At 44.5% G+C, this 22,174-nt stretch overlaps 1 protein-coding gene across 6 annotated transcripts in view; it reads right to left on the bottom strand.

The window, feature by feature from the left end:
- Positions 1-21,942, bottom strand: part of Zfp1 (ZFP1 zinc finger protein) — a 31,509-nt gene extending 9,567 nt beyond the window's left edge. For 2 of the 6 annotated variants that reach the window (XM_032887566.1, XM_032887570.1), the window contains exons 1-2: positions 6,277-6,356; positions 3,136-3,191 (exon numbers count right to left, since the gene is read on the bottom strand). In XM_032887566.1, coding sequence (XP_032743457.1) covers positions 3,136-3,150 — 15 coding nt within the window. In that variant the 5' untranslated portion in view covers positions 3,151-3,191; positions 6,277-6,356. Of the gene's footprint in view, positions 1-3,135; positions 3,192-6,276; positions 6,357-21,769 lie in introns of those variants that run through there. The other 4 variants (XM_032887568.1, XM_032887565.1, XM_032887569.1 and 1 more) reach the window with 4 other exon arrangements.
- Between the last annotated feature and the right edge of the window lie 232 nt (positions 21,943-22,174).

Below are 22,174 nucleotides of genomic sequence, written 5' to 3'. Positions count from 1 at the left end.
GGACTGACCTCTCCATATAGGCAAAGGATATAAGGATTTTGTGTTCCATGTAAACGCCCATCAAAGGTGACTTCAGCAGAAGAGGCATTCAGTACCAAGCAGGTAGGATGACCTGTCCTGTGTAGTCAGCCTCTTTCCCCAGCCATCTGTCATTCCCCTAATGGGCACAGGAACAAAGTGGCTATGGTGCATACTTAACAACGTGGACTTCCACTCACCAAGGCTGACCTGGCTACAGCTGCTGCTTAGGACCAGATCTGCCAGCAGCAGAGACCAACACTGAGCCCCAGATATGACACCATTATCTGGGGTGACCAGCCAGTGACCTGGTGACAGACGGACTACATTAAACCACTTACTCAGTGAAAAGGACAACACTTTGTCCTTATTGGGTAGATACTTATTCTGGTTATAGATTTACCCTTATGTAAGGCTTCTGCCAAAACCACCATCTGTGGACTTACAGAATGTCTAATCCACCATCATGGTATTCTACCCAGTGTTGTTTCTGACTAAGGAGCTCACTTCATAGTCAAAGAAGTGCGACAGTGGTCCCTGGTCTTACTTGTTCCCCACCATCCTGAGGCAGCTGGCCTGATGGAAAGATGGAATGGCCTTTGAAGACAAGTTATAGCGACAATTAGGTGGCAGCAGCATGGAGGGCTGGAGCAGGGTTCTCCTGAAGACAATATATGCTTTGGATCAGGGTCCAATATATGCTATGTTCTTTCCCCATAGCCAGGATCCATAGGTCCAGGAATTAAGGGGTAGAAAATAGAATAATTCCACTTGCTATCACCCCTGGTGACACACTAGGAATTTTTTTGCTTCCTTTCCTATGACCTTAGGTTTTGCTAGTGTAGAAGTTTTGGTTCCAGATGGGGGAAGTGCTCTTGCAATGAGGCACAACAAATCTCTCACTCAACTGAAGCTCAGACTTCTCCCTTAAGGCTTCTGATTCCTGAAGCCAACAGACTATAAAAGAAATAACAATGTTAGGAGGGGTGACTAATCCAGATTACCAAGAGGAAATCGGATTGCTCCTCCACAATGGAGGTAAGAAAGATTGTGTCTGGAATATATGAGGTCCTTTAGGGCATCTCTTGTTGGTACCATGTCCTGTGATGAAAGTCAATGGAAAACTACAACAACCTAACCCAGGCAGGATGACAAAGGGAACATTCCCATCAGGAAAGAAAGTATGAGTCACTCCTCCAGGAAGAAAGCCACCCTGCTTGCTGAGGGTGGAGGAAACACAACTGAATAGTAGAGGAAAGTGGTGATAAACACCGGCCAAGGCCACACACAAGGTGTAGGCAGGATTTCGATTGACTTGAGTATTTCTGTCATATTTTGTTAAGAATGCGTATTTGTTTTCTTTCCTGATTTTCTTTACTATGTCATGTAACAGCAATTATCAGTGATTATCTAAGGTAGAGATATGAAAATAATGTCCCTCAAGAGATGCTGTCACCTATACTGAAAGTTACACATGTGTTTGCACTACCAGGGATAGTTGTATCGTGTTAGGCATGATTATGACCTGGTATTTATGTCCATCTGGAAAGTAAGCATGATATAAGGACAAATGAGATTGGAGCACCATGCCTGGCTAAGATTAGAAAATACAAAATAGTCAAGTGTGGTGGCACACGTCTTTAGTCCCAGCACTTGGGAGGGGAGGCAGAGGCAGAGGCAGAGGCAGGATCTCCTCTGTTGAGTTTGAGGCCAGTCTGTCCTATATAGTGAGCTCTAGGACAGCTAGGCTACATAATGTCTCAAAAAAAAGTATTTACCATGTACAAATAATTCTCAAAACTCAAGAAAACAAACCTCCTGACTAAGAAATAAGCAATAGATCTGGTCACTTCACACACACAAAGGTGGGGAAAGTGTCAGTCAGAGAATTGAATATTATAACAAGATACTGCTACGTGTTCATCAAAATGAACAAATCCAGAATACTGGCCGTGCCAAATGCTGGTGAGGAAAGGGAAGCACATTCTCTCTGATTGGTTCTGGGAATGAAAAGTGGTATAGCTATTTGGACGTTTAATACGATATTTTTATGAAATTAGTCATTTTTTCCTGTGTGGTCCAGCGATCCTTGATACCCATTCTAATGAGTTGAAAACGTATGCTTCCACGAAAACTGTGCACCAATTGTTAAAACCTGGAGGCAACTAAGACGTCCTCGGAACTAGCACTGTGGACTGGGGATGCAGCTCAGCCGGTAGGATGCTTGCCTAGCATGTACAAAACATAGGCTCCATCCCAGAACAACATAGACCAGGGACAGTGACACATGTCTGTAAACCCAGGCCTCAGGACAGAGGCAGATCCGAAACTCAGGGACATCATCTAAATCGGAGGTTCTCAACCTGTATGTCACAACCCCCAAAGGATGGTGGGTTAAATGACTCATGGGTTGCCTAAGACCACAGATAGTCACATAATTTTTACACTAAATAACGTACATTCAGTAGCAAAATTAGCTATGAAGTGGCAACAAAAATAATTTTATGGTTGGGGGTCAACACAAGATTTGGAACTGTATGTATTAAAGGGAGTGTTAGGGGGCTGGAGAGATGGGTCAGAGGTTGAGAGCCCTGATCTTCCAGAGGCGCTGAGTTCAATTCCCAACAACTACATGGTGGCTCACAACCATCTATAGAGGAGGGATCTGGCACCCTCCTCTGGTGTGCAAGCATGTATGCAGGCAGAGCACTGTACATAATTAATAAATGTTTTTAGGAAGGTTACAAATGACTGCTCTAAACACAGCGAGATCGAGAGTTGCCCTGTACTGCACAAGAACTTTTCTATCAGCCCCTGAAAACACGAGGGACCCCCAAAATGTCAAGGACAGATGGAATTTCACTGACCATGGAGTTAGACTCTAGAAAGCTGCAGCAATCCTCTTGTCTTGCCCTTCATAGCACTTGAGATACTGGCCAGGGCGAAGCCCACCATGGTCCACATGAAGGTGCTCGTGCGTGTGCAGGAAGGGCTCTCATCCTCTGGGCCGGCTCTCCAGTCCTGATCTAGCTCACGATGCTGCTTTCTAGCTCCTCTTCTATAAATAGTGTTCCAAAGTGAAATGAAAACCAAACGAGCACTGTGCAGATGACTCACCTGGGACCCCATCATTTTCTGGGTTGGGGTAAAGGCACAGAAGCACAAAGGCACAACTGGAAGAAAAGAAAAGGAACCTTGTTATTACGGATCTGACCTGCTTGACACCCAGAATGGTCTGTTCAGACTACTACACACCCCTGAAAAATAACACCCCTTCTTCAGAAGCAGCACCATGTCAATACCTGCTTTGCACCATGAGGAGACGCACATACAGAAAGGCAGGAATCCCGTCTGCCAGGTGGTGGTGCTGCCTGCTCAGGAGGCAGAAGCAGGCAGCTCTCTTGTGAGTTCAAGGCCAGCCTGGTCTACACAAAAAAAATCCTGTCTCAAAGAAAAGAATAAAGAAGACAGCCTACCATCGAGAGACAAAACAGAAGCCGGAACCCCCAACTCCTGAGGCTGTCAGTAATTTAAAGCAACTATGACTCCCACACTAGCTTTAATGTAAATGGCAAATATGAATGAAGAAATAAGGAACTTCTGCAAAGATGGAAATTACAAGGGAAAAAGGAAAAACACTCAGGGCTTGGCATATAGCCCTGTGGCTGTCAAGGTCTGGTTACGAGGTGAGCCCCTGAATCAAAGGCTCACCCCTGCCACGCACTCCCCTCCCCCTTCCAATCACTGACAAGTGGGTGAATCATGAGGGCCCCTCCTTCATCTACAGATTAATCCCAGTGGGCTTTCCTGGTGGCCTTAGTGAAAAGTAGGGGGTGGGACTTAAGAGGAAGCAGGTTGCCAAGGCGTGCCCTAGGAGATAAACCTTGTCTCCAGCCCCTTCCTGTCTTCCTGCTTCCTGGTTGCCAGTAAGTGAGAAGAGATAAGCAGACTGTAACACGCATCCCACTGGAGATGTTCAATGTCACCTTAGATTTTTTTTTTTTTCTTTTCTTTTTTTCGGAGCTGGGGACCGAACCCAGGGCCTTGCGCTTGCTAGGCAAACGCTCTACCACTGAGCTAAATCCCCAACCCCATCACCTTAGATTTAAAAAGATGGGATGAGGGGCCACAATAAATCCTCTTTTGACTTGTTTCTCTCAGGCATTCGCCACTGTAACAAAACACTAACAGAACAAAGAATTCTTAGTGTGCTTGAGGCCTTGACTGGATCCTTAAAACAGCTCCCAGCAATTAAGTAACAATGAACAACTAAAGCAATTAAGAGGGGGCTGGAGAGATGGCTCAGCGGTTAAGAGCACTGACTGCTCTTCCAGGGGTCCTGAGTTCAATTCCCAGCACCCACATGGTGGCTCACAACCATCTGTAAAGAGATCCGATGCCCTCTTCTGGTGTGTCTGAAGACAATGACAGTGAGCTTGCATACATGAAATAAATAAACCTTAAAATGAAGCAATTAAGAGAGTTTCAGACCACCTGCTCCTTTTCTTTATTTACTTTTAGAGATAGGGTCTCATCTAGCCTAGGCTAACCTCAAATTTATGATCCTCCTGCCTCAAGCTACCAAATGCAGGGATGGCATGAATGAGATACCACACCAGATGCTAAATAGTTTTCAGTTAATGACCTTAGGTCATTCGCACTCCAGTTCCCACCCTAACCTTGAGTGCTTTTAAAACTCAGAGCAAGCCCTAGGACGAGCAGAAACCAATCTCAAACAGGAAAGATGGAGAAATGCAATAGAACCAAAGCGACTCCTAAGAAAAATCAGTAACATCAATAAAACGCTAACCAAACTGGCCAGGAAAAAGGGAGAGCAGCTGGGTGTGGTGGTGTAGTAGTACCTGACAGGTTACGGCAGGATCCACAAGTTCCAGGTCAGCCTGGCTATGTGGCAAGACCTTGCCCAACCAACAGAAATCTAAAATGGAGCAACAAAGACACGAATTACCAGTACCTAGAATGACCCAGGACACATTATTATTATTATTATTATTATTATTATTATTATCATTATTATTGTTGTTGTTGTTGTTATTGTTATTGTTGTTGTTGTTATAACTGCTGCAGTTATTATTCTCCTCCCAAGGGAACTAGAATGACCCAGGACACATTATTATTATTATTATTATTATTATTATTATTATTATTATTGTTGTTGTTGTTGTTGTTGTTGTTGTTGTTATAACTGCTGCAGTTATTATTCTCCTCCCAAGGGAACTAGAATGACCCAGGACACATTATTATTATTATTATTATTGTTGTTGTTGTTGTTGTTGTTGTTGTTATAACTGCTGCAGTTATTATTCTCCTCCCAAGGGAATTAGAATGACCCAGGACACATTATTATTATTATTGTTGTTGTTGTTATAACTGCTGCAGATATTATTCTCCTCCCATGGGAACCAGAGAGGTGGCTTAAGAATGTTCACTGCTAGGGGTTGGGGATTTAGCTCAGTGGTAGAGCGCTTGCCTAGCAAGCGCAAGGCCCTGGGTTCGGTCCCCAACTCCGAAAAAAAAAAAAAAAAAAAGAATGTTCACTGCTCTTCCAGAGGACCAGGGTTCAATTCCCAGTACCCACATGGCAGAACACAACTGTCTGAAACTCCATTCCAGGAGAATCTCACACCTTCTACATCCCTCAGGTGCCAGGCACCCCAGTGATGCTCAGACACACGTGCTGACCAAACACTCGTCTCATAAACATTTCTTTTAGTGATAAACAATTGGAGGGGTGAGAGACACTCAAGGATTAAGAGCATTTCCTGCTCCTCCAGAGGACTGGAGTTCAGTTCCCATCACCCACGCCAGACATTCACGACCACCTCAATACCAACTCCAGGGGATATGATGCCCTCCTCCGGCCTCTGCAGGCACCAGCACACATGGAGCATACATACAGATGAACTCATATATAAATGAAAACAAGAAACTTAATATTAAATAAGGATGTGGGCTGCCAAACCATAGGCTACACCTGCTAGAAAATCAAATCAGGTGAGCCAGTCACCTGCGTCCCTTGCCCCAGCTCTGTCAGGCAGACGCCCTCTGCCTAGTCACAGGCCACACCCACCAGATGACCAGGTAGGCTGCCCACCACTACCCGGCCTGCCTGCCCTGCCCAAGGACCACACCCATACTCTTGGTTCCCTTGGGTAGACACCCCCATCCACCCACAGGCTACACCTGTCTGAAGACCAGGCTAGACCACCCACCCTATCCCTCTCCCCTCCTCCTTACCATATCCCAGCTCTCTAAGGCAGACAACTCCCTCATGGACCAGAAGTCATGCAGGACACCAGAATTCCTGCCCCTAGCTCAAGCAGAGAACCCCTGTTCAACAAGAGAACAGGCCAGCTGCCAGAAGTCCAGTCCCCAACTTGAGTAAAGATTCCATGGCCAATCACAGGTCACACAGGAGAGAAGACTGGAGAAGAAACAGAATCCAAAAATTCCAACAAGGCTGAAGCACAAGCAAAAGACCTTAAAACCAACTTTATGAAGATGACAGAGGCACGTAAAGAGGAAATGAGTAAATCCCTTAAAGAGAGCCAAGGAAAACAAAGAGTTGAAAGTGTTCAAGACCTGAAAACAGAAATAGAAGCAACAAAGAAAACACAAACAGGAGGGGGGTTGGGGATTTAGCTCAGTGGTAGAGCGCTTGCCTAGGAAGCGCAAGGCCCTGGGTTCGGTCCCCAGCTCCGGAAAAAAAAAGAACCAAAAAAAAAAAAAAAAGTGTTTGGCGAAAACACAAACAGGGAATTCTGGAAACGGAAAGTCTAGGTAAGTGAACATGAATTACATACACAAGCATCACCAGCGGAATACAAGAGCTAGAAGAAAGACTCTCAGGCATGGAAGATACAGTAGAAGAAATAGATACATCAGACAAAGAAATGTTAAACCAAACATCCAGGAAATCTAGGACACTATAAAAAGACCAAACCTAAGAATAACAGGAATAGAGAAAGGAAAAGGAACCCAGCTCAAAGGCCCGGAAAATATTTTCAACACAAATCATAGAAAATTTTGCTAACCTAAAGAAGGAGATGTCTCCTATAAAGATACAAGAAGCAAACAGAACCCCAAATAGATGGACCAGAAAAGAAAGTCTGCTTGCCACATAATTAAAACACTAAACATACAGAACAAAGGACATTAAAAGCTGCAAGAGGAAAAGAGCAAGTAACATATAAGGATACCTACTAGAATTACACCCAACTTCTTCTCAATTGAGACTCTAAATAAATGCTAGAAGGGCCTGGGCAGACGTCCTGCAGACTCTAAGAGACCAGATGCTAGCCCCGGCTACTATACCCAACAAGACTTTCAATCACCATAATGAAGAAAGTATTTCACGATAAAGTCAAATTTAAAACACCGATCTACAAATCCAGCCCTACACAGGATGGTAGAAAGAAAACTCCAACCCAAGGGACTCAACTCTATCCATGACAATGACCATCTCACACCAGCAAAAGCCAGAGAAGAGAAGCACACAAATCTCTACCACCACCACCACCGTAACAGGAGTAACAATCACTGGTCAGTGATGCCTCTCACTTTATTTTTCCCTAATAAAAAGCCAAAGACTAACCGAATGGATGCAAAAACAGGATCCCTCCTGCTGCACACAAGAAACACACCTCAAAACCAAGTATAGGCATCACCTCGGAGTAAAGGGTTGGAAAAAGACTCTCCTAACAAATGAACCCAAGAGGTAAGCTGGTGTGGCCATTCTAATATCTAACAAAATAAACTTGCACCCAAAATTAATCAAAAGAGACGGGGAAGGACACTACATACTCAAGGCAAAAAATCCACCAAAACAGTGTGCCAATTCTTAACAGTTATGCCTCAAACACAAAGGTGGAGATGGCCACACCTCTGCTGAGAAGGGTGTGATGCAGACTGCTCTCCTTATGGCCAGGCCTGAGCACTTAGGTCCCCACATGGCAAGGACTGTGGGGATATTCATGTAGCATCTCCTGGCTTTTCCTGAGGGAACGAACACTTGGTTCACCTTTGCCTTGTATTTGCATTCTTGGCTTTGCTAGTGGAAGTCTTTACTTTTACCTTATCTGTGATAGATGTTTCCCCAGAACCAGAAATAATAAAAAGGCTTGGACTATGATTTATTATTGTTTGTCTCTGAGAATCATGGGAGTGAAACAGATCCCTACTCCTCTGTTTATTAGTGATGGTGATGTGGTTGAGTCAACCCAAGGCCCTGGTCTAGATCATTAGCTAAAGTTCAGATGTTTTCTTCTGATGGGAACTTAGTTCTGACAACAATCTGCCCACCAACTTGTCCACACAACAGCTAGAGGATTATTAAAAGGCTAGGAAGGTCTTACTGGATTATTAGTTCCAAGACTTAATAGGAATGTTCAGAAGTAAGCCAAACAAGGACCAGGAACTGACTCAGGTTACTAATCTGCTGAAAGTCTTGGGCACTAGAAGAATTAGATCTCCTGGTTAGGATATGGGAAGATGCTAGGCACCAATAATTAAATCAGAGTTTCCTAGGTATGTAGTCTATCACATCTCTATACTATAACCACAATTGCTACCAACCATGGTCACTTGGTTACTGTCAATGTGCTGGGTTAGATATTAACTGCTGAAGCATGTTTCTTCTTTCTTGGTATAGCTCATGGATTAGCAGGAAGCCCTGGAGACCGAGGAGGAGAAGGAAGGGGCAAAGTACAGTGTGCACATTATTGTTATACACAGAAGTTCTTCAAAGAGATGGTATGTGAGAAAACGAGAAAACGGATGTAAATAGACAAAGGTGGCCTGGGGTGTCCGGTGCCAGAGTGTGTGGCCTGCACTTGTTGGTCCCAGTCTCTCTCCAATCCCACACATCCTCCTTCAGGTTCTGCACCCCACTGGGGCTAGACCACAGCACAATGGCACACACATTTGTAAAAGAAACAACACTAAAGCTTAGTCACACACTGACCCTCATACATTGAGCAGGAGACTTCAATACCCCATTCTCACCAAGGACAGGTCACCCAGACAAGAACTAAACAGAAAAACACTGGAGCTAACAGATTTTATAAACCTACTAGACCTGACAGATATCTACAGAACAGCTCATCCAAACACAGAAAAGTATACCTTCATAACACCCCATGGAGCTTTCTCAAAACTGACCACACACTCTGTCACAAAGCAAGTCTTAACAGACACAAGCAAATTAAAGTAATCCCTTGCATCCTGTCAGACCAGCATAGATTGAAGTCGGCTTTCAACATAACTGAAACAACAGAAGACCTACAAACCCATGGAAACTGAACAACTCTCTACTGAAGGACTCCTGGGTCGAGGTAGAAATAAAGAAAGAAATTAAGGGGCTGGAGAGATGGCTCAGTGGTTAAGAGCATTGACTGCTCATCCAGAGGTCCTGAGTTCAAATCCCAGCAACCACATGGTGGCTCACAACCATCTGTAATGGGGATCCGATCTCCTCTTCTGGTGTGTCTGAAGACAGCTAAAGTGTACTCACATACATGAAGTAAATAAATAAAATCTTAAAAAAAAAGAAATTAAAGACTTCCTAGAATTCAATGAAAATGATCATACAACATACCCAATCTTATGGGATACAATGAAACCAGTGCTAAGAGGAAAGTTCAAAGCACTAAAGCACTAAGTGCCTTCATAAAGAAATTAGTGATTATTAGTGAAATTAGTGATGGGAAACTTAACAATTGACAGCAGGAAATAATTAAACTGAGGTCTGAAATCAAAGAAATAGAAACAAAGAAAATACAAAGAATCAATGAAACAAAGAGTTGGTTCTTTGAGAAAATAAAAAAGATGGATAAACCCTTATCCAAACTAATTAAAAGCATAGGGAGATTATCCAAATTAACAAAATCAGAAATGAAAAGGTAGACATAACAACAGACACTGAGGAAATTCCCTGTATTCCACAAAGTTGGAAAATCTTTTTTTTTTTTTTTAATTTATTTATTTTATGTGGTATGCTGTCTTCAGACACACCGGAAGAGGGCATCAGATCCCATTACAGATGGTTGTGAGCCACCATGTGGTTGCTGGAAATTGAACTCAGGACCTCTGGAAGAGCAGTTGGTGCCCTTAACCACTGAGCCATCTCTCCAGCCCTGCCAAATTCATTTTATGAGGCCAGTTACCTTGATACCTAAACCACACAAAGATTCACCAAAGAGAATTACAGACCAGTTTCCCTTATGCATATAGATGAAAGGAAAAAGAAAACTCACAAAATACTTGCAAATTGAATCCAAGAACACATCAAAAAGGTTATCCACCATGATCAAGTAGGCTTTATCCTGGAGATGCAGGAATATGAAAATCAGTCAATATAATCCACCATATAAACAAACTGAAGGGGAAAAAAAAAAGATCATTTCATTAGATCCCAAAAAAATGTCTTGAGAAAATTCAACACCCCTTCATGATGAGTCTTGGAGAGATTAAGGATACAAGGAACATTCCTAAATATAATAAAGGCCATTTACAGCAAGCCTATAGTCAACATCAAATTAAATGGAAAGAAAACGCAAAGCAATTTCACTAAAGTCAGGAAGGAGACAAGACTGATCACTCACGACGATATACCTATTCAGTGTAGTACCTGAAATTCTAGCTACAGCAATAAGAAAGCTGAAGGCAAGCAAGGGGATACAGGAAGTCAATGCATCACTGTTTGCAGATGACACATAAATGGCCCCAAAATTTCTACGAGGGAATTCTTACTTACAGCTGATAAACACCTTTAGTGAAGTGGCTGAATACAGGATTAATTTAAAAAAAAAATCACTAGCCTTTGATACACAAATGACAAATAGATTGAGAAAGAAATCAGGGAAACATCACCCTTCAGAATAGCCACAGACAGTATGAAACATCTTGGGGTAACTCTAACCAAGCAAGTGAAAGACTTCAAGTAAAAAACTTTAAGTCTTTGAAGAAAGAAACTGAAGAAGGTACCAGAAGATGGAAAGACCTCCATGCACAAGGATTGATAGATTAACATAGTAAAAATGGCCATCCTACCAAAAGCAATCTACAGATTCAAGGCAATGCCCACCGAAATACCAACACAATTCTTTTTTGCTTTTGAGACAGATTAGCCCTGGCTGTCCTGAACTAGCTCTGTAAACCAGGCTGGCCTTGGACTCACACCTGCCTCTTTGATCTGGCCCTGATGCCTTCCCACAAGTACAGTGCTCCGGTTTTGCACTAACACCAAGAACCTAGATTTTAGCAGGTAGGGTATTGGTTGCTTTTCTCATTGCTATGAATACCTGACAAAGGCAACTTAAAGAAGGGTTTACTTGGGATCACATTTAAAAAAAAAAAATTTATTTATTTTATGTATGTGGGTACACTGTCACTGTCTTCAGTCACATGAGATCCCATTACAGATGGTTGTGAGCCACCATGTGGTTGCTGGGAATTGAACTCAGGACCTCTGGAAGAGCAGACAGTGCTCTTAACTGCTGAGCCATCTCTCCAGCCCACCATACAATTTAAAAAGAGTGGGATCACATTTTGAGCATAGCCCATCATGACAGGAAAATCATGGCAGCAGGAGCCTGAAACTGATCACGCAGTATAAAAACCCCCACTTATTTCGCTTCTGCCCAGCTATGGCTGTTGGCATCTTTATTCAACAAAGAGTTTTAAAATAAGGAGCAAGGTGGACATGCAAGTTTTCTGAGGCAACCAGGGCCAGCGCTTAGCATTAATACATGGCAAAAGACCAAACCTGGAAGGTCTACTTGACAAGTCTACCACTTGTCAACCCAACAAACATATCTTAAGCCACACCTTCCGACTCTTGTCCCTATAGGCCAGTGGCCATTTCGTGATACAAAATGCATTCATTCAGTCCACTTGCAGAAGTCCCCATTTTTAAAAACAGTTCCAACCCTGTTCAAAGAGTAAATTCAAGCTGGGTGTGGTGGCACACATCTTTAGTCCCAGCACTTGGAGGCAAGGCAGATGGAGTCCTGAGTTTGAGGCTATCCAGGTCTACAGAGTGAGTTCCAGGACAGCCTGGTCTACACAGAAACCCTGTCTAGGAAAAACAAAAATCAAAACAAACCCACAAGTTCCATACTTCCAATACACAATGGCACAGGCAAACTCCTATTCTAAAAGGGAGGGATGGGTTAATAACAAGGAAGATAAGCCAAAGACCCAAACCTACAGGCAAACACCAGATCCCAGGCTCTATGTCTGAAATAACCAGCCATCCACTTGCTAGGGTTAAATACCAGGTAAGGTCAAGTCAAGAGCGCAGACCTGTTGCTTCTTGTTTTCCTCTTCCTTCCCTCCTTCCTTTCTTTCTTTCTTTCCTTCTTTCTTTCTTTCTTTCCTTCTTTCTTTCTTTCTTTTTAATTCCTTCCATGTTCCAACTGCAAAAACCATGACTCAGGGCTAGGGTTAGCCTTATTATCTCAGGCTGTATATGTATATACTCAAACAAATGGTATAAGTGGAGCCTTGGGTTAATTGGAAATTACACTGTATACCACCCCTACCTGTCTTCTTCCAGTTCAGGACAGGTAGAAAAACTCAGTCGGACCCTAAAGACCTTAAATTAACCATAGAGACTGGCAAGGACTGGACAGCACTCTTCCCTTTGCTCTGTTAAGAGCTAGAAATACTCCCTACATCAAGGAGGGACTCCTTATGAACTTATGTTGGGGAAGACTTCCTCCAACGTGCCCTAGACTGAAGTCCAAATTAGCTGCAACCACAATAAAGATCTAACCAACACTTACTCCAGTCTGTCCAGGTCCTACAAAAGACCCAGGACAACCTGTTTCCCCAGCTGAGAGCTGGTAAGCCCTTGCCCAATGTCCTACATGGTTTCCAGCCTGCTGATCCAGTCAGGGCTAAATGGCATCAAGTGGACTCTGTGACTCCCCACTGGAGGGGTCATAATATGGTGTTATCATCTGATCACACTGATGGCTGTCAAGGTTGACAGAATTCACTCCTGGATTCATCATTCCCACCTGAGGGTGGCACTGGAAGAAGAGGACCCCTTGCAGACCCACTGATGGAACTCACTGAGATCCACTAAAGCTAAAACTGGTCAAACCTTGGTTCTTTCTGTTGGGTTTTCAAGTCCCTGTGTAGCCCCAACTATTATCAGCTTAAGGTCTATGCCTGGGAGGTACTGAACACTCAAACAAGTTCCATCATAGCTAGGGTGCTCAGCATACCCTGATGAATCCATCTAGCTTTAAGACAGATCCCTGCACATTGTGGGCTGGATTAGGAAACTACAGAACCAGTCCCATTTCTTACTATCCTGGACCTCAGGAGCTAGAACTATTTGGTGTAGTTTAGAGATTTGGAGTTTGAAAGGTCTCCATGGGGATCATCTTTTTATCCACCCCCTATGACTCAAACTGTGAACAAAATGGAATCACTATAAAACCTGGGGTGTGAAACTTGGTCCTGGTCCCAAGACAATGATCCTTCTCTCTCCAATACCATTGAGGCCATAGAACTTTCGAGGCCCCCAGTTATTGTAACCCTGTAACCATAACCTTAAAAACTTGGAATGTGTTCCCTCCAGGAGACATCTGAGACAAATGACAGACCTGAGGTATCAGAAAATATCAGACAGGCCAAGACCTGAGGACTGAGTTTACTATCCAAAGACAGGGCTTTGGGCTGCTTCCTAACCCCAACAGGCCACATAGGGAGATCTTCATCCACTCGCTACCTAGACCAAAACTAGGGTCTGTGCACCTGGCAGCCCCAAACCAGAGGCTGAGAGCCGTTAATCAGGGCCCAAAGGTCAGACTCCTGTTTCAGAACCAACTTAAAGAACCCCTACTTGACACCCTGACTGCTACCTTTGCTTAACCTAAATGTGACTCAGCCACAACTTATGAAAGATTGCTGGCTTTGCTTAAATTTAAGACCCCCTTATTATACGGGGATAGCAACTTTAGTCACTTTTGGTCCCAATGTAACCAACATTCAGCAGATTCCTCCACACCAGAGGGACAAAAACTGCCCATGGTCCACTCATGCTTCCCTCACACTAGAGGATGTGCAAGGAATGGGAGCACGCCTCATTGATTCTGTGCCTCTGGACAGGCAAAACCTGCTAAAACGCCCACTACTACTTGGTTTGCATGTACCTTTGGTATCACCCTTTGCCTATCTGCTGTTGGAGATTGGCTCTATTGCTTTAATTCAATTGGGAATCTGCATGTCCAGACGCTGAAGGTCCTTTTCCCTAACTGGTTTTTGATCAATAAATAAAGATGCCAACAGCCAAGACTGGGCCCGGGATGGGACAGGTGCACAGATAGCATGCAGAGAGGAACGAAGAGAACTGCCATGACTAAGGGTAGAAGGATGGGATGAAAGAGCGGCAGGAGAAAAGCCAACCAGCCATGTGAGATTTCGGGTCAGTGGCCACTTTCCTGATTGGGCCTGGAGTAACAAGGGAAGGTTTAGGAGTGCCCAGCCTTTGAGGTAGCCAAGGCATTTCAAAAATAAGCTAATGTGTGTGTGTCTTTCATTCACGGATCCAAAGAGAGCTTCTGGGCACAAAGCGGCATAGCAAACGTTCATGCTATAATCTGCTCACCGTTTTTCTTACCCCAGCCAAAAAGATAAAGACCTGGGACACCTGCATTTCACAACCCAACAACTAGAGAGCCTGACAGACTCCCTAGCTGAAGCAACCTACAGAGCAGAAGATTAGACTTGCTGTTCTACAGAAGGCGGGCTTTGCATGATTTGGGAGAACCGAGTTGTTTCTATGTTAATCACTTTAGAGTCGTCAGGGACGCTTTAGCCAAGGTCAAACAAGATCTAATATAGAAGGCAAGAAAGACAACGTCCTAGAACTGGTTTCGAAACGTGTTTAACTTGTCTCCCAGGCTAAAACCCTATTTATGGCCCTCATTGGTCCTCCGACTCTTCCGTTTTAATCAATGCCCTTATTAACCTCATTCAAAAACAAATAGGATCTACTATACTTATGGTCATGAGACTCAATATAACCTTTGGCATACAGAAGATCAACGATTTGATCCATTTACATAACAGGGTGTGGGGGGGATGAAAGGTGAAGCTTGGCGTGAGTGCTGCCATTTTAAGCAGGCTACCGTACATTTGCTAGGGCTTGAATATCATTTAAGGTCAAACCAAGGGCACAGATGTGTTCTGGGTTGTTTTTTTTTTCCTAATCCTTCCTTCCATGTTCTAATCACAAAAGTCATGGCTCATTTCTTACTCCCTGTTTTAGAAACCTATTATTAACAACCTGCCAACCTGCTATCATTCCTTTGAGTATGGATTTTGTAAAACCTTCGACCAGAAGAGGGGTGGCAGTATCAGCTCCCAAGTCTGTGCTGCTTATGGTTTTGAAATATGTTCTTTGACAAACTGTTGATGATCAAAATGGATTTTGAGCTTAAAAATACCTGCTCAGGAAACCACTGAACTGAGAAGAATCAGAGGGGGAAGAGCTTGAAGGAGCCCCCAGTATCAGCTAAGCCCAAGTCTGTGCTGGTCTTCCCTGAATAGACAGTTTATTGTTCAAATCAATAAAGTTCCCAGGTTAAGAAAACTTGGTGTGTTCTGGGTGTGGATTTTCGCCAGACCCCACAACCTGTCCAGCACCTGAGACTTGTGACAAGATCATTCAGGATCCAAACTCACTCCTACACCTGCAGTTCTCCACCTGCAGCTCACGCAGTCCCTCTCTTGGACCAGCACAACTTCATGCATACAACTTTCTCCAGCTGGAGTCCCTCAATCCTGTCATCTCCAACATCCTGGGATCGTCACTGCAACTCAGACTTCACCGTTGTGTGCCGGGGGTACAGTAAAGAAGCTGCACCATTATCAGGGGGAAAGTTTTTATTGTGCATAAGAGAGAAAATTCGCAGAGGCATCTGGAGGAGTGCAGAGCAGAGAGGAAGAGAAACAGACTGGGCATTGGCAGGGCTCTAAGAACGAACAGCAAGGAGTAGACAGCAGAGAGTGCATAATGAGAAGAGCAGGGCAGGGGACATCCTGCCATCATAGAGAGAAGAAAGCTCTGAGGTCACGGATGTAGACCAGACAGGCAGAGTGCTGGTTGCACAAACCCATTCACAAATAACACTCAGCCTGGGCACCAAGACATGACCCAGTGCCTCACCTGAGCACTAAAACGACTCTAGCACTCTATGTGGGAGGAGGGAGGCCTGGGAAGGTGAGAAGGGACAGGACACCATCATGGACTTTGCAGCATATAACGGGTACTTGTGATACTGAGGGGGCCTGGCGGCCACCATGGACTTTGATAGGCTTATAGATGTCACAGGTAGCCATATGTCCCTTCTGCCATGGGTAGGAGAAATTACTCTTGGCAGATGAGAACCAGTTTCCCAAGTTTCTGAGAAATGCTGACTTTTATCTAACTGCCACAAGTCCTCCCTTAGTCCAGGTTGAGGTCATTTTTGGCTACTTGGTCTTTTGGAGTCTGAGGACTTGGGAGTTTCCTTTGGACCTGACAACCTTCACAGCTTCCCACAATGGCAACTCTGCTTGGCCTCAGCAGCCTTCTACAAAGCTAGCATGGGCCTCCTTGAACCCCTCACTCTTGCATCTACTATACCTATACCACGATGCCAAAACTTGCTTCCAGCTGGAGATGCAGCTTGGTCCCCTTGGGCCATACTCGTGTTAGCCTGTCTGCATTCCAGGCTTACCTGGAGGAAACACCTCCCCAGGTGGTTTTCAAACAGAGGCGTCCTTCAGTGGCATCCTCAATTTAGGCTCTCTCCTTTTAAGTGAATGTGCTTTGTTACAAACTGGAACCTTCACTTAGGGAGGGACATTGCCTCTAGAGCACTTTTCCTATTGTCTCAGTGCAGAGCAGGACTCCTTTAAATGATGCAAAACTGTAGCTGTTTTCTCAGCATCCGCCTTGCAGCCTACAACTTTAAACTCCCTTCCTTTCCCACCAAACCACAGAGCTTTGCAAGCACTCTCCTCCCCCCTCCCCCGCCACCCCCATCTCTCACAGTACACTGGGAAAAGAGCAGTGAGCTGTAACCTTGGTATAGCCTGCATGCCATCCAAAAGACAGTGTTGGAAATTGAACCCAGGTCCTCTGGAAGAGCGGCCAGTGTCTTAGTCCCTAACCCCCCTTTTCTGCCCCCATCCGGCCTTCAGATGCCCACCGCACAAATCAGTCCATTACTGTTGATTCAGCCTCACTCAAATTCTTAGGATATGGACAGAAAGCAGCCCAGTTCTCTGCCTGAATGGGATAAAACGGCCTCTGGCTCCATTTCAGAGAAATCCTTGCCTCCCTCTGAAACCTCAGTAACTAGCAGCTTTCACTGTGTTTCTCTCCCTTTCTAAGATTTATTTATTTATTGCATATGTGTGTATGTTTATGAGTGTACCCATCTATATATGGGTACTGAAGAGGTCAGAAGAGGGTGTTGGACTCCCTGGAGCTGGGCCATAGGTGGTGCTGGTTTCTAGCACCCAGGATGGTTGCTAGAAATTGAACTGTATCTTCAGCAAAAGCAGCAAACACTCTGAACTGCTGAGTCATTTCTCCAGCTCCTTAAATTTCTCTCGGTGTTATAGTCCTAACTTCCACCAGAATGGCCCACTACGTTCTGGTTACAGCATTTTAGGGGTTTTCTAACCCAAAGTTCCAAACCCTTCTACATTCCTCCCAGAAATCAACTCCAAAGGCCTAAGAACCACCTGGTCCAGTTTTTCTTGCTTAAGGGTGAAGCATCAAAGCTTATGCCTGACAGGCCCCCAAGGATAAAACACAGGGCCAACACCAGCTTAGGGGTTGGGGATTTAGCAAGCCCTTGCCTAGCATAAGAAAAAAAAAAAAAAAAAAAAAGATTAGCACAGCATCACACCCAGCTATGATACTCCTGACCTCACTCCAAAAACCTGCCCATCTTAAATTATGCTACCTTTCTTCTTCGGGCAGAAGAAGCAGAATGTGGAAGGGGAAGCCAAGAAGAAAACCGCATAGGCAGTGCCACTGCAACCCCCACCTCACAGCGCTTGGAGCACGTCTGTCTCTCCTGCCCTAATTGAACTTCTACAACTTGAGCAGGTAAATATTTACCAAGTGTGGGTCTTTGCTGCTACACGGCCATGTGTAGCATTTGGAAAGAAGGGTTATCAATGGCCAAAAGCTCCCCCATGTAACTAAGGGTGTGACATCATTGTGCTAGAGGCACTGACGCTATCACTAACTTGTAAGATCACTAAAAGGACAGCTCTTTCACCAGCAAGGGAAATACCTGGGCAGAGAAGCCACCAAGTGGGCAACCTGGACAGCTGAACTGGACAAAATTCTGAAAATATTGCCTGTCATGATAAACCAGTCTTTGAGGCAAGATCCCTACTTCTCACCATAACGCTGACCAAAACAAGTGGTTCTTAAAAGATTAAAGACAAACGGCCAATTGAGAAATGTTCAACTTCAAAGGATATCATAGATACACAGATCGAAACTGCACTGAGATTATGTTGTACCCTAGTCAGAATGGCAGTCATTACAAACAAACAAATACAACCAAGAAATACCGGCAGAATGTAGACAAATGGAAATACCCACTAGAGTGGGAATGTACTAGTCCAGCTACCGTGGAAGTCAGTACAGAGGTTTCTCTAGGGATTAATGGTAGACCTTCCATAAGAGTCAGCTTTACTATTTCTAGATTTTTTACCTAAGATTCCCATATCAGAGAACTTGCACATTAACGGTTTTGGGTTGTTTTTTTTCCCCCAGCATTATTCACACGCAGCTAAGCTATGGAACCAACATAGGCGTGTAACATCAGAGGAATGGATCCAGGAAACATGGCATACATAACGGAATCTTTAACTTCTTCATGTGCATGTGTGCGTGTACATGTGTGTGCAAATACATGTGCATGTGGAGGTCGGAGAACAACTTTCAGGCGTCAGTGAAAGTCTCCTACTACTAAATTCAGATTTTCAGTATTGGCTGGAAGTGCCGCTACCCACTGAGCCTTCTCACTAACCCCACGATGGAATTTTTTCAGCTCTAAAGAATGAAGTTATGTCATTTGCAGGAAAAGGGATACAACTGGGTATCATCCTATTAAACAAATTACTCTAAAAAAAAAACATGATTTCTCTGATTTGTGGTTCCTAGATTTTTATATAGATGCATAAAATCATGTATAGAAATGAAACTAGGAAGACAAAGGGACTAGCAGGAGGGGAGGGAGGACTGGGCAGAGGTGACAGTACAAGGAGCTGCGGGACAGAGCTCCTGCCTCTGGGGCATCACCAGGCTGTGGATCCCGTGTGCTGATGGTTACGGTTGCCCTGAAGCTGATCTGCTGCTCTCTGTTTTACTTTCAATCTCTTTCTAGGGAATATAACCTCCTCCCCACCAATACTCAGAGCTGGTCACTCCATAAAAAATGAAACATGCGGTTCACAGGAATGCAGGTGGTCATGGGGCTGCCGGGGACGAGGAACAAACATGCCTTCTGGTTGGACCTTAAGGCTACAGAAAGGATGTAGAACAACATAACCACAGAGGCCATAAAATCCTAGATGGTCCTTTGTAGAAACCACTTGGCCTTAAACTTGGAATTATATGAGGAGACACAAGTACCCTCCGGTCCGATGACTGCTAAATTAGTTAGCAAGGGTGAACTTGGGACATCAAGGATAGAGAGTTAAAAGGTGGTCTCAAGAAGAAAAGGCTTTGGGGTTAGGGATTTAGCTCAGTGGTAAAGTGCTTGCCTAGCAAGCGCAAGGCCCTGGGTTCGGTCCCCAGCTCTGGGGGAAAAAAAACAAGAAGAAGAAAAGGCTTGCATAGGGGGGCTGGAGAGATGGCTCAGCGGTTAAGAGCACCTGACTACTCTTCCAGAGGTCCTGAGTTCAATTCCCAGCAACTACATGGTGGCTTACAACCATCTGTAAAGAGATCTGAAGCCCTCTTCTGGTGTATCTGAAGACAACTACAGTGTACTTATATATAATAAATGATTAAATCTTTTAAAAAAAAAAAAAAAAGGCTTGCATAGGAAAAGAAGGAGGAATCTGTAAAAAACAAGCAAATGATGGGTAGGTTTATCTTAGAGGAGGAAGGCTTGCATACAATCCAGGAAGAAATAGTATTCAGAGAATATGGTTTAATGGGAAAGGACAGTGGGCTAGTGAACTAATGTTTATGGAGAGATTGTCAATCTTGGATATGAGGCCATAGAATTGCTAGGATAAGGAAACAAAGATTAGAGAATTAAAAGAGGAGATACAAGCATATGAAAAAGTTAGTACTTCGTTCTCCTGGATACTTGAAGGATTGGAGAGAACAATGCCTCAAGAGATATTGGAGAGAGAGCTAGCTGCTTTACTTGTATACATTTAAAAACTTTGTAAGAAATCATATTACCTTCAGGAGTCTGTCACCTTTCTGTTCTCACTGTCGGGCTGGAGAGACGGCTCAGTGGTTAAGAGCACTGACTGCTTTTCCAGAGGACCGAAGTTCAATTCCCAGCACCCACACAGTGGCTCGCAACCATCTGTCATGGAGTCTGACATCCTCTTCTGGTATGTCTTAAGACAACGACAGTGTACTTACATAAATACAAATTAATAAGTCTTTTAAAAAAAAGAGAGAATAGCCACTGTGCTGACTGCTGTGCCAGGAAACCGTAAAAGCTATGCCCAGCTGCTCTTGAAGAACAGCCTTTGTTCAAGCCACAGCTCTGCTGCCCGTTAAGAACACACTGTGTTTAAGCAATAAGGAATGTACTTTTGCTTTGTGTTTAAGTTTTATTTCAAAGAATTGGGGTTTCAGGGTAATGATTCAGGATTTTTGGAATTTATGTAACCATGGATTTTTTTTTTTTTTAGAAAATGATTAACAGTAGTAAAAAGATCTCATGAACGTAACTTTTGTAAATAAAAGACTAGCTTCAGTTTCTCTGACCAGATCGAGCAACGAGAGAACACACAATCTGACAGCTTGCATCCACTATTGACTCAACAGTATTGAATCAACACCACTACCACTCACCCCTTTCTTAGGATCATCCTCACGCTGAGGCTGGACCTCGACAGTATACTTGTATGAAAACTTTACAAAAATAAATAAAAAGCACGACTCTAATCAGGAAAAGTGGAAAAACTGGGCGTGTACAGATTTCAAATTCGAGGCCAGCCTGGGCTACATGGCAAGCTCCAGGTGTACCCAAGCTACCCAGAAAAGCCAATATCAGAAAAAAAGAAAATTCTGTTCATACTGATGCTCAAACCGGAAATAACGGGATGGACGTGATAATTCCGCGACAATATAATTGGAAACACTAGGCACCACGAACCAAGGAGGTTCCAGGAGCCCACTAAGCCATCATGGGGGCGTGGCTATCCAAGTGAGCTCCGCCCTCAAACCTTCCTGAAGGGTCAAGCGCGCGCCCGCTAGCCGGACTCGCTCCCGCGCGGCCTGAGCCCTGCGACGGCCAGCAGTGGTGCGTCTCCTGACAAAGGGAGGCTGGAGCCTGGGAGCTGCCCGTCCTCCTCCGACCCAACACGCGCCGACCGGGAGCGACTCTCATCAGAGCTCGAGGCCCGACCCTACGCTCAGGGGTCGCTGCGGCCGCAAAGTTGGGGCTCCCACCCCGGCGCAGACGCGACCCTCCTCCCGGCCCTGCGCATCCCGGCCTTGCAGACATACCTGGAGGGGTTTAGCCTCCACTCGCGGTTCCGGGTCACGAGGCTCGCGGAGAAGGGGGCTCTGTCACCCACTCGCGACTATAGGTGGGGGAAGGGCAACCGCTAGCGCTTTTGCGCAAGCGTGCAGATTGTGGAGCGGGCGGCAGTTCCGAGAGTCCTTGGAGCAGTGACGCCAGTTTTAGGACTACAATTCCCATATGCCTCTGAGCCGCGTCGCTAGGAACTCTGGGAAGCCTACGCATTATTTGTTAGGTAGGGACCGTTTTTTTCTAAGTTAACTGAATCTGGACTGTGTTGAGGTCTTAGAGATAGATGGTTGTGAGTACAGTCCCTTTCATCTTCCTATGCTATTAAAAACCTGGACTTGGAAATTTCATGAGTAATTGATTAAAACTTTCAACAAAAT

Source organism: Rattus rattus, chromosome 17 (genome assembly GCF_011064425.1).
Source record: "Rattus rattus isolate New Zealand chromosome 17, Rrattus_CSIRO_v1, whole genome shotgun sequence".
Classification (NCBI taxonomy): domain Eukaryota; kingdom Metazoa; phylum Chordata; class Mammalia; order Rodentia; family Muridae; genus Rattus; species Rattus rattus.
This window is presented reverse-complemented; position numbering and strand designations above follow the sequence as displayed.